Source organism: Dromaius novaehollandiae, chromosome 1 (genome assembly GCF_036370855.1).
Source record: "Dromaius novaehollandiae isolate bDroNov1 chromosome 1, bDroNov1.hap1, whole genome shotgun sequence".
NCBI classification, from domain to species: domain Eukaryota; kingdom Metazoa; phylum Chordata; class Aves; order Casuariiformes; family Dromaiidae; genus Dromaius; species Dromaius novaehollandiae.
The window spans coordinates 137,493,583-137,510,301 of record NC_088098.1 but is presented as its reverse complement, the minus strand read 5'-3'; the positions used below and the strand labels follow the sequence as shown (position 1 = coordinate 137,510,301).

Here is a 16,719-nt window from a genome sequence, read left to right as displayed (position 1 = left end):
GGAAGTAGGAACGTATGTTCCCACTACACTCCCAGGCGTTGCTGCTGAGTAATAGGCACTTCCCAGTCTCTTACTGTCAGTTGTTAAAATGGGGTGCAACTGTTTAACTGATTTGGGATGTTTTATTTTTAAAGTTAATGTATCTTAGCCTTTCGTACTGGACATAAATCCTGGACGAGAAAGCAAAAACCTAACTTTGTCCCTTTTTCAACTCTGAATCAGTTTCTCACTTTTGAATGAATTAGTCCAAGGAACTAAACATTCTTAGAAAATGCTAGCTAAAATTAAGCCAAAAGTAATTAAGGCACAAGCTTTTCTGCACGAGGGGAGCTGACAGGAGTAACTTCACTAAAAATGCACCTTAAGGACTGAACCATTTGAAAAGCTTGACCATATTTTATGTTATTTTCCCACACCTCTGCTCCTTCCTCTCCCTGCAGATATCTACGTGTAATTAGAAAGCAGTACTAATTCATTAATATTTGAGGCAGACTCTTGACTGCAGGTTTTGGGGGTTTTAACCAAAAGTCATTGGTTACAGCAAAGTTTTGTTAACTTCAAATTTAAATTTAAAACAGCTTTTTGAAAAGAAAGGATATGTAAAGGTGGGTTCAAAGAACAGAATCTGGTTATCTATTTCTCAGCTCTCTTTATAAGCGGTTTATTTTGAGGCTGGTCTGTTTTTAAACCTAATATTATAGTACTAGAAACTGCTACAAAATCATTTCAGATAAATGACTTGCCAGTTCAAATTGATTGCATTTGGAAGGAGATCAATGTAATCTGAATTAATTAGAAAAGTAATAGCACATTCGGAGATACTAGATGCTTTTGCATTTGGTTCATCTGATAACGCTGAAACAAAACTATTGAAGCTAGTCCAAGGAGAGAGGATAAAGCATTTAATCAGGATTAAAATGAGTACCGTATTGCCTGATATCCACGCAGATCTGGTCCCCTGGAACTGTCATATTCGTCTGAAGCGATTTGATGACTTCACAAGTTGACCATATGTTATAGAACATAAAGACAGGCACAGCAGAGAAGCCAAAGACCCCGAGCCAGGCCACTCCCAGCACATAGGTGAGGAAAACAAACTGGGCAGAGAAAACACACGCACTTCACACTTTTTCCCTGGAAGGAATACTTGAAATACGCCTTAAAAATGTGTCAAAATAATCTCTAAAAGTACATTTAGAAAGTAAGTAATAAAAAAGTTAATATCCATGCACAAATACAATCAGTGTCCTCACTGCTTGCAAGTACTTATTTTTGGTACTCTAAGTGCTACTGGAAAAGTAATTCAGGCATTCCTCTTTTAATCAGTCTGCTAAAGTAAACAACTTGGCCTCCTGAAATAGAAATTATTAATTTCTCAAGATTCTCAGCTAACTAGGAATTCTGGGTGTAGGCTAAAACCAATTAAACACCAACAAAAATCGATTAAAGAAGATTTTATTAACTGTAACATCCTAGCGTTTCTATACAGCTTGCAAATCACAAAGCTCTCCTGTACTCCCTGATTTATGCAAATCAATTTTGAATGTAACTTTTGAGAACTCCTATTTTTGAAGACATACCATGTTCATTATAGCAGATCTGAAAGCTTTAATTGATCTAATATACATTGCCTAGGAGAAAATTAGTTTTGGTTACTTCATCTTAGAAAATCATGGATTTTTCCATTGAAATTTGCTGGTTTGGGTTATCTTTTTAAAAACAATTATTATATGCATTTTCTTCGGTAAGATTGTAACGTATAACACTCACTGCTTTGGAAATCTCCAACTTCCCCCTCTCACTGGACCTCCTCTCTTTTCCCTCTTCTTGCTAAGTTTCATGGTGAAACATTAGCTCATGAGATCTGGCATTAATTCCTAGCTTCCTTCTCCTTGTGAGACCCAAGAAATTGCAGAGACTAAGATTTGGATCCAAATTGCAGAGTGAGAGAATATTGTCCTATGCTGCATGTTCCCTTTTCAGTGTTACTTATTTAACTGTAGGTTCTTTTAGGACTTCTACTTTGGAGAATTGCTGGAATAGGCATTGATAATATACAATCTTGTTTAAAACTTATGTGCCAAAAGAGAATAGTGAGGACAGGAAAAGTTCTGAAGGGCAGGATTCGCTTAGCCTGGCACCAGAACTGAAGGACTGAATAAATTTTGCAGTGGTCGAAGTTTCTATTGTCATAGGGTTTTGTCCAGACTAAATGACACCGGGAGCATTGTATCAAAACCTGAGAAATTGGTGGGTTAGATTTTATACTTAAATAAGGTGGTGTGTGGGGTGTGTGTGTGTGTGTGTGTGTGTGTCTGCGCGCTAGAGGTGCTTGCAAAAATAATGTACACACAAAAAAACACAGTCAGTCATGCATTTATACACAACTGAATTGAAATACCCTACTTTTTATTAGATAGTGCCATGCACCAGAAGTTCTCTCACTGGATTTTGGTAAGGACCAAGTGGACCAGTTTAAAGGATTTCTACAGATCTACTCTATGTAAAATGTGGTTTTGCATATGCTTATGCAAATGTGCGCATGGGAAGAAAATGAAACGTTTAATTCCTGAGATAGCTAGGAAAAAACCTTTCTCACATTTAGTACAGATAATTGTTGGAAATGGCTGTTCGGCATTATCACAGCCAACAGAAATGATTTAGGAATGTCAGAAGTCTGTATCTTTTGTAATAACCTCATGCAATATGGAAGGGACTGCCTTTTAACATGTAGATCGGTAATGTAATTGAGGAAAAGGTAGACAAGGTCTTGATAAATAAGCAGAAACTCACTGTGTCCATAAGATTGTTGTCTTCCCCAGCTGCAGCCACTACTCTATTATGATACTACTTCTCCTCACAAACCTTGTTCTAACCCTGGTGGTTCAAGCAGTTCTACCACGACGCAACAGCATACAGGCATTTTTAGGCCATGACTGTCGCCACTAACCACTGATGGGTCTTACGAGAGATCCAAGTATTACTCAGCTTCTAAACTCTCTCCTTCATTGTGCAGACAAATATGCAAAAACGTGAAAGCACTTTTTGTGGCATATTTCCTTGTGTCACGCTGGTATTTGTATAAGCAGACTGACAGTCATGTGCCTGCAACCACTCAGCTGCAGAAGCAATTATTGGCACTAATGAGCTGCACATATGTGTATGTTTCTACTGTGTTTCTGATCTTTGGAAAGGATGTCTTTAGATATAATTTTGTTCCTCAGTTAAGATCATACTTTCCAGAAAAAAGAGTGGTAGAATAGCTGCTTAACTTGAAAATGATCACATGCCTTATCTTTATTAGCTGTTGAAAAATTCAGTAAGTATCCAACAGCACAGAACAGCACAGTGGAAAATTGTTATCCCTCTTGAAAATAAACATGCATTGCTTTTTTATTTAACCAGCTGAAAATATGTATTTTTTAAGTACAGGATATAAGTTGTATATTAAAATGCAACAATCACATCAAAAGCCTCTTCTCTTCTCACCCACACTTTCCCGTGGGCGATCTGTCATACTGCTTAGCTTCCTCCATAACTACGAGCTTTGAATTCAGATTTTCAGAAATAGCTTTGAAATCCTGTCTCAGAGACATAGCTATGTTTCTGTTCTTGCAGAGTACGCCCTAGGGGGCAATGTGGGTGAGAATCTGAAGTTTTATTTTTAGTTAAACTTTGTTTAAAATTTTGTCCTAATGCCAAAAGTATACTGGAGGGAAGATGGCTTGTAACTTTAAGGCTTTATGTGTTTCACTTTGGTGAAAAAGACTCATTATTTTATCTGTATGCCTTGATGCCTCATCTGCAAAAGCAGGACAGTAATACTTGATTCAAGTGCAAAGATGTTGTGAAGCTTCTTTCATTAATGTCTGAAGGACCCAGACATCCTCAAGTAGAACTGACTATGGAAGTCTGAGGCATTACAGCTTGTTATTTAAGTAAGTCTGCAAACCACAGCCATACTACAGTCTACCCTTAAGCATCATTAGTGTTCTCCATGTTTAAAAGCACAAATTTATTTTTGTCTCACACTGAGCATCTTAAAGTCAGCAGTCACCATCAGGTTAGTTTAGAACAGTGGGTGCAGCTATGACGTGGGAGGCCACTGTCAGCAGCCTGACAGTCAATGTGCACAATTGCATTTGTCTGGTCATCCTCAAAGTTCAAAGAAGGACCAGCAACAGGGATTGACTCTGACCACCCTTAAAGAATTAAGGGGGGCAGACGACGATATACTGTGGTTCAAAACCAGGGGGGTCAAACGGCACACAGGGTTTTAGCAAGGCAAGACCACTCTTACCTTTTCTAAAGCTACTCACCATTCCACTGATGCAGCGGCCACAGGCTGTCGTTTTGAACTCTCCGTGCAGCTCCTTTACAGCACTTGTTGTGTAAAAACCTTCTGCCAAAAGGATTATTCCATATAAGAAGAAAAATGATGCAATGCCATAAATTACATACTGCATTAGCTGTATTCTAAAATGGAAAAGAAAAAAAGAGGTAATTAGATTTCAGTCCCATTAAAGCAAAGTAAGTCTTCTCTAGTCACAATAGGTATGAGACAACTCATTTTCTATAAAGACAGTTCAAGGCTCTTTAATCCATTTTAAGCAAGTAGGCTGCAAGACAGTCTGCTGGTACAACTATCCCACTTTTACAGGTAAGAGATGCTGATGTGCATTAGTCTTGCATCTGCTCAAGCATCTCTGGTTTGTGTTGTGGCTCTTACGCTGACTGGTATTAGTCACAGTTTTAAAGCCTCATTTTCATGCCTCTGCTGTGGACATATTTCTTTCCCTGTTACTGATCCTGACACCTCACTCAGACAACATCTGACAGGTACAACATCGGGAGCACACAGCAAAGGCTGGAGCACTACTGGCTGAACTACCCTAGAGAGCGCAAAATAGTCTCCAATATTTACTGTTTCTAGAAAATCCAGTTAATGTATGTTTGCAAAAATTTGTAAATTCAGTGACATTTGATAGATACAAAACTCAGCAAATGTTGCTGAGACTTCTTTTCCTGAACAATATTTTGCTCTACCATCTCAGGTATTTCCAAGTGAGCAGATATTTTCAGTGCCTTAAGTCATAGCAGTGTTGAACTCCCCAAAGTGTAATTATTATTATTTTTTAATTGAAAGAAATACTTAGGAAATCTTTCCATTTGATGTAGTCTGGGACTTAAGGCGTAGAGGGAAATAATATCACTGGCATAACTACTTCTCTTGGATGTTACTTGAGAAGGTTCTTGATTCCATAAAAATCTACCATCTGCAATGACTCTCATGGTAGTTTTATTCTGGCTAGAACAGATAAATTGAAAGAATCATTACTAAATATTATTAATCCAATTACAGATTCAGTCTCTGAATTTGATTGTTTTGGAAGAGCAGAATCCCAAATCTTCCATACAACATTTCTTCTAGTCTCCAAAAGCCATACTTTGTTATTAGCACAAAGCTATCAAAAACTTACTCTTTTTAAAAAAGTAATTAGTTTGCTGGGTTTGTGTGGTGTTTTTTGTTTTTTGGGTTTTTTTGGATGAAGCTACTCACAGAACAGAGAAAGATATTAATTTTAGTCATCCATACTGCCAGGTTTTTAATGATACATTTTTTTCCCCTCAAGTGTTTATTCAATTCTTACCGCATCCCCTAATTAGCTCCTTGCCTAGATATACATCTCCAAGGACCATCTGCATGTTTTAGCTTAATTTAAAGAAAAATGACTACCATTTATATAGTTAAATGTTATCCAGACATATAAGCACACCCGTTGTATCAAAATAGGATATTGCTCATTTAAAATTATATTTAGGAAGTAACAGTCATGTTTATTTTCCAAAATAATTAAAAATAACAGGCTAGATCTGTTGCACCTGTGCTGCAACGCATGAAAAAAATTAAGTCATCATTTGAGAAAGAATAAAAGAATTCATTTTGCTGTCATTAGCAGTCTAGGAGGGACTCTGTGCATGTTTCCAGAAATGAATAATACAAAATGTGCTTAAAAATCTATTCCACAAATGATGGCCTACTCACGTATTTTCATTTATTTTATGTCTCTTTTACCTTAAATTATTTGCCCTTTCTAGCACCTCTTCTCCTTTCCCTTTCTTGTTAGGCTACCATAGAGTCAGTAACCACAGCTGCTTTGGCAGGAATCACATCTCCCTAGCTGCTGATGCTGACTCGACAAGAAACAGTTGTTAACACCTCTCCAAAATTCAAAACATGCTTTCTGTTATGGCAGCTCTTGCAATTTCTTCTCTTTTTGCTCAAGTGAATAAACGAACCTTGATGCGGGCACGAGGTATTTTGATAGTCAGCTGCTGAAGGGCAGCTACTGCAGTTGCTTGCTAAATTTTGAGGCTAACTGCAGCATCCCTGTGGCTTGTGCAAGACAGCAAGGGACGTGGTGTCCAGCTGCTGCCGGGACATGGGGGCAGTCGCTGGGAGGCCCCCAACGGGCCTAGGCAGTGCCAGGTATGTGAGTCTGGGGAAGGAGGAGATGCCCCAAAACCACGCTGTGGGTGCTGATGGCAGTGCTGCAGGAGGGTGGGAAGGGTGCACTTGTGGAAGTGTCAGGCTCACTGCGTGCAAGCTGACAGGTAGATGTCCACAAGCACTAAGAGGGAGGCAGTGGCAAAAGGGAAGCAATAAAAGGAGGACTGTGTTGAGTTAGATCCTGATGCTGAAGTTCTCTCAAATCATGGCCTAAGAAATGGGGACATAGGGGCAGGTAAGCCAAATACTTCCATCTTGCCCACTGTCAACACGCCAGTGTGTGCAATGCACACAAACGTGCAACACTGTGACCCCCTACCCTTCGCAGAAGCACGCAACCTGAGCAGGGAGCCCTTCCTCGAGTCTCTGGGGCCGTCAGCGCAGTCCTGCTCCCCTGCACACACCCTGCTCCTTCTCCAGGAGCGAGCACAGCCCTGCAGGGGCTGCCGCATACGGGGCTTGCAATCCCTGCTGCTTCGGGGTGGGCAGAGGATGAGAGACAGAGCCCAGAACTAGTGAGTATCCTGCTCCTGGTTTCTTGTCACTGTGAAACTCAGCTCACATAGAATTCCTTTCTGCCACTGACCAAAAGTCTTTTCTGCTCCTAGCAAGTTCAATTCAAGGGGATGTGTAACACTCCAAACTAGAGGGAAAGACTGGCACACGTGCCAAGGACTTGTCTCTACAGGGTCCTCAGCATTAAAGGGAAATAGAGCTTCGTTCCATGGGAGCTGGATGCTGATAGCAGGCTCTGCTCAGGGTAGTCCTATTGCTCAGAGTCCCCTAGCATTTCCATTCCTCCTTTCTCTGGTTTCACTGAGAAACCTGAGAACATGAAAGCCACTAGTACTTCTTTGGTATTTATTCCTGAAGACTACAGTAGTAAAGACAAGATTTTAAGCTCTTTCCAAACTTTTCTCTGTCCTTTTTCTATCCATTGCACAACAACATTCCCCCTTCTTCTGAGGGGGGAATGCTCAGAACAACTTTTCCGTGTTATTTCTATTATTCCTTCAAACTTTGTGTCCCCAATGAATACTATTTCTTCCAGTTTTATTTATTCTAGTCAGAGCCAGGATTGCTCCCCTACAGCAATGTTCACTCCTGTGAATAAGAACTATGACACCTCAAGCCTCCATCAAACTTATTTTGAGAACCTAATTTAAATGTGGGATCTTATTCTGCCCTGTATGTAAAACGGTTTCCTCATTCCAGGTGTATCTTTGCTCTCTGATTCCTGAAGAAAGATGGACATAACTGGGGAACAGTAGGTACAATGCAGGTATTTCAGGGGCCTCCTGAAGTGCCTAGAATCAATGTAATGAATATGAACAGGTCAAGCAGAATACACCCTGGTTCTCCATGTGTGCACACTGAGAAACACCTAGTACTGGTTAACAGACAAGCAAACTAATACCCAGGACCACAGACTGAGCATTGAATCCATCTCTGCTCACTTATAGTATAAGGGTGTTTTGATGGCTTTCTTTCATGTATAATGGAAATGGGGACATACTTACACTTCACTCAGCAAAGCATGGTCACTGGCATTTGTGGAGAAGTGCTGTTCGAGGATGGACACAGTTCCCGTGAGTGCCACATGGCCGCAGCCACAGAACAACGCTACCCCCGAGAAGCAGAGGATGGTGGCCACCAGTGAGGCATATGGAACCCCTCCCAGGCACTTAATGCAACATTCAAAGCAACCTGGGCAGAAGGGAGACAGCAAAGGAAACAGTGTAAGCAAAAAGCAAATTATGAGGGAAAGAATATTCATTCTTTACATGGTAAAAGCAGCAGCGCCTAAAAGGCCTAGAGATCGACATGCTAAGTGGAAATCTATGGATGGTGCAAGAAAGCATCACCCTCTAAAGCAGTGACCTACAGATCTGTTGGTGTGAAGTCAATGCCCAGAAAGTGGGCTGAGTGCTCCTGTCTTTATGGGCTCACGAGGAGATCGATGAGACAGCCTATGAAATGGAAAAAGAGAAAATCACTTGTCTAAAGTGATCCATTGCGATTCAGCTGCTGATATAGAGCTCATCGCATCGAAGAATTACTCATATTAGCAATACGAACACCAGGTACACCGGTGCCATTCAGTGAGAGAAGCAAATACTCAAGACAACTAAACCTTTTGGAAAAATACAAGATACTTTGCACTTTCATTGAAAGAGGAGCACACTTAGGTGTACAAAACTTAACTACTCTGCACTTTTCCATGGCTGCTGAGTATCTTTCTGTATAAATCGATATAAGCTTATAAGGATATATAAAGATATTTAAACAACAGAAAAATTGAACAGGGACCAAAGAGTAGCAAAGATTTTTAATGAGAGCAGTGAGAAGCTGTATTGCACACACAATATTTCCTGCTTTATAGGATATAATGGATTTACAGTGATCTCAGAATACAGTCTATGGTAGCATAATCATAGTTTGAATGAAATCTATTGTTTAAGCAGTCTGAGTTAACAAAACAAAACCCCAGAATTGCTGCTCAACAAACAGTGTAATAAGATAGTTGCAACTGAATTATCAGTTTCCTAACGATTGCTCTGCCTGAAAATCCATCTGCTTGCAGAACTGGGAAATGTAAATCGGAAACAAACACAGCTTTTAACTGTGTTATAATGGTAATGGCAATCCATACCAATTCATTATTTCAGGGTGATGGCATAAAGCTGTCTCCATTAATGTACATTTCATACAACCGTGCAAAACATGAGCCATTAAGATACTGCTTAATGGAACTACCAGTGTAGAATACAGCAGAAACAGTCTGTTTCTTCTAATAGAAGGCGTTAAATGAATAAACCATTTGAACGCATGGAGACAGCTGGCAAGTGCATACTTCATAACTTCCTGTCTCAGAAATTCCAAGCGAAGATCAGCAAGTCTCCATCCATCAAATGAGGCAAGTTTATTTTTATCATCCTCACTTTCCCACTAATGAATGAGTTACAGAGCCGGCACTTCCACGAAGCACTGGGAAATAATATGCATACAATAATTGAAAGCTTTCCCATTTCAGAAATGTAAAACTCTCATTTTAGAAAGTCACTAGCAAGTGTCCCAGTCAGGCTTAAACAGCTATCACTGCTGAAATGACTTATGAAATGCCACTTCACTAACTGCAGACAAGATTTAATTGTATGGAAACAAGCCTGAGAAGCTTTTATAGTCAAGCCCACAGCTGGAATCCGCTCAGTAAGAACTATCTTCATGACAAAAAAACTGCAGAATGAATAAATACTGCAGCTTGGTTTGTGAGGGACAGAGCACCGCAAGCAAAATACAAACGAGCGCTATCGGAGGAAGTTGTCTCTGGTATGCGTCTTATCACAGAGGTTCAGAGTCAAGTTCAGGTACTAAACGTGGCAGAGCAATCCTCGGTTGTGGCAGTCTGGGGAATTTGCCTGAGTGCAGCTCACAAGTCGTGTCAGACAAGGCTGGCTTGTGCACCTCTGCCTCTGCTGCCGGATCAGGCTAAAATCTCTAAGAGTTAATGCAAGAAAGTCTTGCACCTGGCACAGGAATAACATGGAAGGATTATCAAAGTGTAACAATGATCTGATCAAACAGAACATACTTAACATACATATAGTCACAGCCCAGCACATGACGGCCTTTCAAGTCTTACTCCTAAAGGAGAAGGTAACTAAATGGCAGGTCAGTTGGTGTGGAGGTTGATCACCTAATCACACCGATCCAAAGGCTGCTTCACAAACGGATCTCATCAGAGATGGGAAATAAAAACAGCTGGAAGCAAAATGAAGAGACTGACCTGGTCTGGAAGAAAAGCCTCAGGTTTCAGTCTGCTTGACAAAACTCTTAAAAATCTATGTAAACCCAGGGTTGAAGATAAACATCCCCCCAGCTAGGTGCCCATTTCCAGGTGTCCCACAATGCAGAACCTACTTTCCAGGCCACTGATAGGACACTGACCTGGGAGAATCTGCAAGGTCACTTATCTGAAGAGATCCCAGTATCTGCTACTAATCCACAGACACTTGTGTACACAAATTGTCAGTTGCAACCCCTCTCCCACTTCCAAGCTGTTGGCAGTAGCAAGCATGTCCATGGCTGCACTGTCTGTGTCCTCCCTAAGCACTCTACAGCACAAATAAAAAAGGCATGAAAATCTCTGGGTGCTCTTCGCTGTATCAGGGCAGACGATGGCCAAGGCACTCCCAAAGAGCTCTCTAAAGTAATATCACTATTTTGGGTGAGACAGAAAAATGCTCAAATGTGGAACCCCAGCAACTACTTGCCCTTGCATTAAAAGTAACAGGACAGAGGTACTCCAAATAGCAAATAGGGAAATAGTTCGCTGCCAGCTTGCAAGTACATGAAGCACCCCAAACCAGCATGTTTTCATGAGACATAACCCATTCACATAGTCATTGTGCACATAAACTGACACTAGAGCTTCTGCACAGCCATTCCTGCCAAGGATAACTGTATTGCGAGACACAGCCTCATTCACCCCCATAGATCATACTATGAACGTTCTTTGTGAAGACCATAGGGTCCTCATGCCTAGCCTGAACAATATAGTTGAGTGTATTTTTTCTAAAGTAAGCCTAACACTGTACATCTTTCAAAAACAGCTAAAATTAGAAGTTCATCAGGCACTAAGATATTCTTATCAAGCTTCTCAAACTAGTACTGAAGCAAAACAGAGGATTTCTTCCAAATATTTAAGCTTTGTAGGCAGCCAGCTTTATGATCTCTCCATAACCCCAAGTCAGCAGGTATCTTCATAGAGTACAATTGAAAACCCATGGTCATGTCTGCTTATTACATACTGATTTCTACAAAATAACTTGATAATACACTGATGACAACTGCAGGCTGACAGCCTGTAAGCTGAATATTTATAAAGCTAATAAAAGTAAGTAGCATTTAAAAAAAGTTTAGTTCCAATTTTCTGTTAGTTTGTACTTTTCACACGACCAATATACGGAAGTTTTCAGCCGTAGATCCACTTCCAACACAGCAGTGTAAAATGATTTAAATATGAAACTGTACAGCACAAACACACATCACTGCATCTCCCTTTTCAATGGCCATTTTGTGCAAGGCATCACTAGAACCTTTTGTGCAACTCAGCAGAATAAAAACATTTTTTGTCCTCAGGCTGGTGAGCAGCAGTTGCCATGGAGGCCAGTTAATAACAGCCCAATGATTTGCCCAGAGCTGCCTGTGATCTTGGCTACAGATTTAACACACTCTCAGAAGGAGGCCAGCTAAAACAAGGACTGAGATTATTCTCTAGGGAATGAATGCTATTGAGCACACACGCACACACACACACACAAATATTCTTGCTAAAGGACAAAAATAAAGAGAAGAGAAAAAACAGGAACCAACTATTCTTTTAATCTCTTGGAAACTATCAGCCACAGGAAATTGGTAAAGGATGAACCTACATATGTACACATATCGGCAATTGGTTGCTTAATGTAAGAAGAATAATTATACAATGTTCCCAGCAGTGTACAGGCTATTACATACATGCAGGGGCTTAGCCATTCAATTTCCCATGTCAAATGGCAATTGTGTGGCTAAACCTTCTTTGGTACTTTAAGTACGGGTTTAAGATTTAAACACAGAAGAGCAAGGTAATGCAGAATTAATGGGAAGTGGTCTTAAAAAAGCAATCCTCAGAATCTCACTCATCCTACTAAGGTCACGGCAAACTGGAATGACAAAATCTATGCTTAGGATATGACAACACATCGCACGCGGGTGCAATGGGATAAGGTTGCTGTCTTGAGTATTCCCAGGACTTTCTCTGGGAAGTTAACACATTGGCTCCACAGACTTGGAAAGAAGAAACAGGCACTTTTCACAAAGCCATCACTCAAAATGGAGCATAGAAAACATGATATAAGGAAAGAGTATCCACAACCCCACATGATCAAAAAGCCAGCCTGTTCTCTTATGTCCCAAATTCCTTCTAGGCTGAACCACTGCCTCAATGTATCTCAGACACAAACAGCTGATATCACAGACTGGTCAAGGCTGCTGTGAAACAAAAAAACAAGGAACACAGAAAACCTGAAACCAGGTTGGATAAGCTCTCAGTTTCAGGGAGCTAAACCTCAAGGCTCCCTTGGCCATCTTCTGTGTTAGTTCCTCTTTCTTCCTTAGAAGCATCATTTCTTCCCCTCACATAAATCTCCCTCGCTTTTCTGAATGATGAAGCAATGGGCTCCATTTTTTCTCTCATCATTCACCTTCTGCAATTGTGTAGTGCATTTTTATAAATCTTGTCATATGGTACATCTGTCCATTTTCTACATGAAAAAAATTACATGGCATGTTCCACCACACAACCATAATCTCTGCTATGTTCAGCACTGCAGTTAAGGAGTAAGTGCTGAGAAACTGTTTTCATAAGAAGAAGGTTGCAAGAGACCTAAGGAAAGAAGAAACACTAGATAACATCTTAGATACAGTCATTGCATGCAGATCAGGTTCATTATTACACATCCACGTGAGCCTGGTGTTGGGAGCACTGCTCCCAGTTCACATATAAATGTAAGAGGAGAACTCAGTATTTCACATTCACCTTCTATTTCACCACTGCTGAAGATTACCTAATACCAAGCGTACTTAATACCATAGGAGTCTTAAATCACCATGGATCTTTTTTGGAAAATGAACTTTATGTCAATGAAAGCAAATGCCAATTTTACTTTCTACCACCTACTATATTTTTGAAAATCTCAATTCTGAACAGCTTCATGCATGGTAGGAAGTACACTTTCATACCTAACTGTATGACTGACAGCTATGGGGGAAGCAGTAAAGGACGTGGGAATATGCTAATACCAGAGAAGCAAAAATAGAATTTGCCTCCTTCTTCCCTGTGTTACAATATGATAGTGCCTAATGATAACTTCTGCTTCTCAAATCTGCCACCCACACCAGCAGCCAAGGGTCAGTGGCAACAGTACAATGAGACAAAATACTTCGTCTTACAAGGGTAAGTTTAAAGCATGTGGCAAATTTCTCTCCACACCTGAATAGGGGCACTAAAATAAAAAAAGGCTGTGTTCAATCACTTCGAAGTCTTTGTTAAAACTCTGTTTTTACCTCTTCTCATTCATCTTAAATTCTGCTGATTTATAAAACATGACACATTAAGCTAAAACTTTTGTTATTAATTTACAATAAATGCTCACTCACCACAGTTGGGGATTAAGTAAATTAAACAGACTAAGTAAGCAATCAGCTCAAACAGAGCAAATTTTCTTCGCATGCACCTGTTAAAGCTATTCCATAGACCACTTCCTTCAACATTTCCTAATTTTGCATTTTATTCCTCTCCAAATCAGAAGAGTTGTGAAATCAGCTTAATACTGAGAAAGAACTCCTCATGAGAGCTAAAAAAATGTCATTCAAGGGTGTCTCCTAGCCAGACTGGTAATCTCCCCCTGCATTCCTCTCCCCACAGAGGTGCAAATCAATAAATATACCTTCGTAGCCAATGTGCATAGTACCTGTAAGAAGGAAGACACGGTCCCTTGGAGACCACAGCCATCAGGGCTGCCGGAAAGGATAAGACATGAAATCCACCCAGGCCATCACTCCCTCCCGTCCCAGTGGCTAACAAGAGATGCTTCCAGCGAAAACGCAGTGAGACCTGGGATAATCTGATCCACACAGCAGATCTTGTCCCAATCTCTACTATTTAAGAGCTAATTTAGGAACTGAAAAACAAGGTTCAGCACCCTTTCTGAAGCTTACCAGCATTATCTGTAGCTCCTCCAGATGCTCTTGATACACATGAGACATTTGGTTTCAGTATTGTCATACAGCTGGTTACCCATTTATTACACAGCCTCTGAAAAGGTATTCCTTGTTATCAGTTACAAACCTGCCATCTTTAAAGTGCATTAGATGCTTCCATATTTTTGTGTAGCAGAAAACTAAAAATCCTCTCTCTTGCCTCCTGTGCTGGAACTGATGCAGAGAAACCAGGAGGACTGGTACACAGTAAAAACAAGCATTTCGGAAACCAAAACCTGCATTAGCAGACTCCTTTTTTAAGTTTACAAAACACTAGGTATCTCTGTGGTACTGTATGAATAATGACAATAAACTGCTCCTGACACCTTCAGCAAAAATAGAGTAAACATAGGATTAAGTGCGGTTTTTCTAAAATGGTTAATAATAATAATAAAAATCCTTGCAGAGGTTATCAATGCTCATCAAAAGAAAGGGCTAAAATTTTTCCTTTCACTAAGAAGAAAAGAAAGAGACACTCAAAATGGAGAAAAAGCTATATTACAAAGCAAGAGTTCTCTCTTCTGGATGCTATTAAATGACACAGAGAAGATTCTAAGAACAGACAGTAGTAAATATATCCCCCTTTTACCATCAAATCTCAGTCCAAATCTGTCATTTCTTATAGAAAAAAAAATAAGCATGTCCACTGCAGGAATGAGCAGGTTAAATTCTAAGACCTGTTTAGTGCCAGGACAGATCTGGATCAGAATGGTCTTTTACAGGCCTTATTTATCTTCTTCAATTCATTGAAATATGCACTCTCCCATTTATATAATCCCTAGCCTTCTGCAAGGCTCATTAAGTTCACAGGTGTTCTGAAGGCATCTTTTTTCAGACAGTACAATCTAGAAAATATGAACCACTACATTCAGACTTATTGGAAGCACCTATCCTGGGCTGTTTGCTGTGAAAGAGCAAGAATCAGCACTTGCACATTAAGAACACTGCTACCCCATGGGACTGCAGAACAAGAGCAATTCTTGTCCAGCTTTATCAACCTTGGACAAGGGTCAGGCAAAACATTTATTTTAATTCACATCTTCTCTGTTTTACTTTCTGCCCATGAAAGAGTGCAAACTGTGCCAGAAGAAAGCTTTTTAATTTATGGTTTGCAAAAAGGCCTTCCTTTGGACAGGTATATATGGGATCCCTTAAGGATGCATATTTTCTAGTTGTTCAGTTACTTCTAGAGGGAAAAAAAAAGTATTAAGATGGTTTAAATAAGAGACTTTCTGCATAAGGAATAGCTCAAGCAGTACCGATACAAGCTTTAGCATTATTCCTCTTGCAGACTTGTTCTAGTGCTTTACTATTCAAATCAGCCTCTGGTACTCTTGCACTCCCTGAGCACGTGGAAGGGCTTATCTATATGCAGAGCTCAAAGTGCAAACACATTCCACAAGCAAGGGCAGACTCTGGTCCAAACTATGGCTGTAACTCTCAACCAACACATATGCAACTCATTGCTTAAAATGCCTGCAGCTATTGCTCCTTTTCACCCTCTCTCAGACCTCTCTCCCCTCTGTTCACCTACTTCTGCTTTGTTAGAGAAGCAGTCAAGAGGTCAACATGCAAGAATTTCTGCCCACTACTCCAGTAGGTGCCAGGCCAATTGATTATTTTGGACATGCTCAAGCCAAACAGGTACAACAAATGAATTGATGGGCAGACTGCAAATGCCTCAAGATTCAGGCAAATTCACTGGGAGATGTACAAAAGTCCCTGAGCACTCAAACCCCATGAGCTACTTCAGCATTGCTGTAGATGCTTCTGTAGGAATATTTGAGCTCCTTTGATGAAATCATCATCCAGACCCATTTCTACTTGAAAAAAAAAGGGCATTTTTAGAGCTAATTTTATTTTAACCAAAGGTTAGTCTCTTACCTGAAAAACTGGAGTTGTTAATGTGAGATCCACCTTTCCGGCAGTTGTAACTCACCTCATAATCCATCAGCCTTCAGTATTCAATGGGAGAATAAGACTTTTGTCACACTGGATCTTGGCCACAGCTACTGACTGCTTCCCCAGTTGCCTCCTCTCTAGCTACAAAGAAGCAAACAAAAACACAGCTTCTCTCTCCCTAGAGCTAAGGGCCAAAAAAAGAATGTGTGTATGGGATTTTAGCTTAGCGGATCTAAGATTCAGAAGGTAAATTCTCCATTTCAGACATCGTTAAAACTACCGAGATCTTTAGACATAGTTTACCCAACTATGGAACAAGAGAAGTGGTAAGAAGCTTGAGCCATAACAACTGAAGTCCTTTGCACAGTAATAGCTTTCATGCAGCTATTTGCCAGTTGATTCCCCATCATGCTATTTTCAAAATTTAAGCCTGTTTTAATAAAGCAGCAGGCTGTTTCAATGGATATTCGTGTTCTCATGTCTTCCTAAAACAGAGCTGAAAC

General features: G+C 40.2%; 1 protein-coding gene across 10 annotated transcripts in view; it reads right to left on the bottom strand.

Annotated features, from left to right (window-relative positions):
* GPM6B (glycoprotein M6B) overlaps positions 1–16,719 on the bottom strand; it is a 113,546-nt gene that overhangs the window by 5,762 nt on the left and 91,065 nt on the right. For all 10 annotated transcript variants that reach the window (XM_064500091.1, XM_064500134.1, XM_064500081.1 and 7 more), the window contains 3 exons: positions 8,032–8,218; positions 4,320–4,476; positions 926–1,097 (listed from right to left, as the gene is read on the bottom strand). In XM_064500091.1, coding sequence (XP_064356161.1) covers positions 926–1,097; positions 4,320–4,476; positions 8,032–8,218 — 516 coding nt within the window. The remainder of the gene's footprint in view (positions 1–925; positions 1,098–4,319; positions 4,477–8,031; positions 8,219–16,719) is intronic.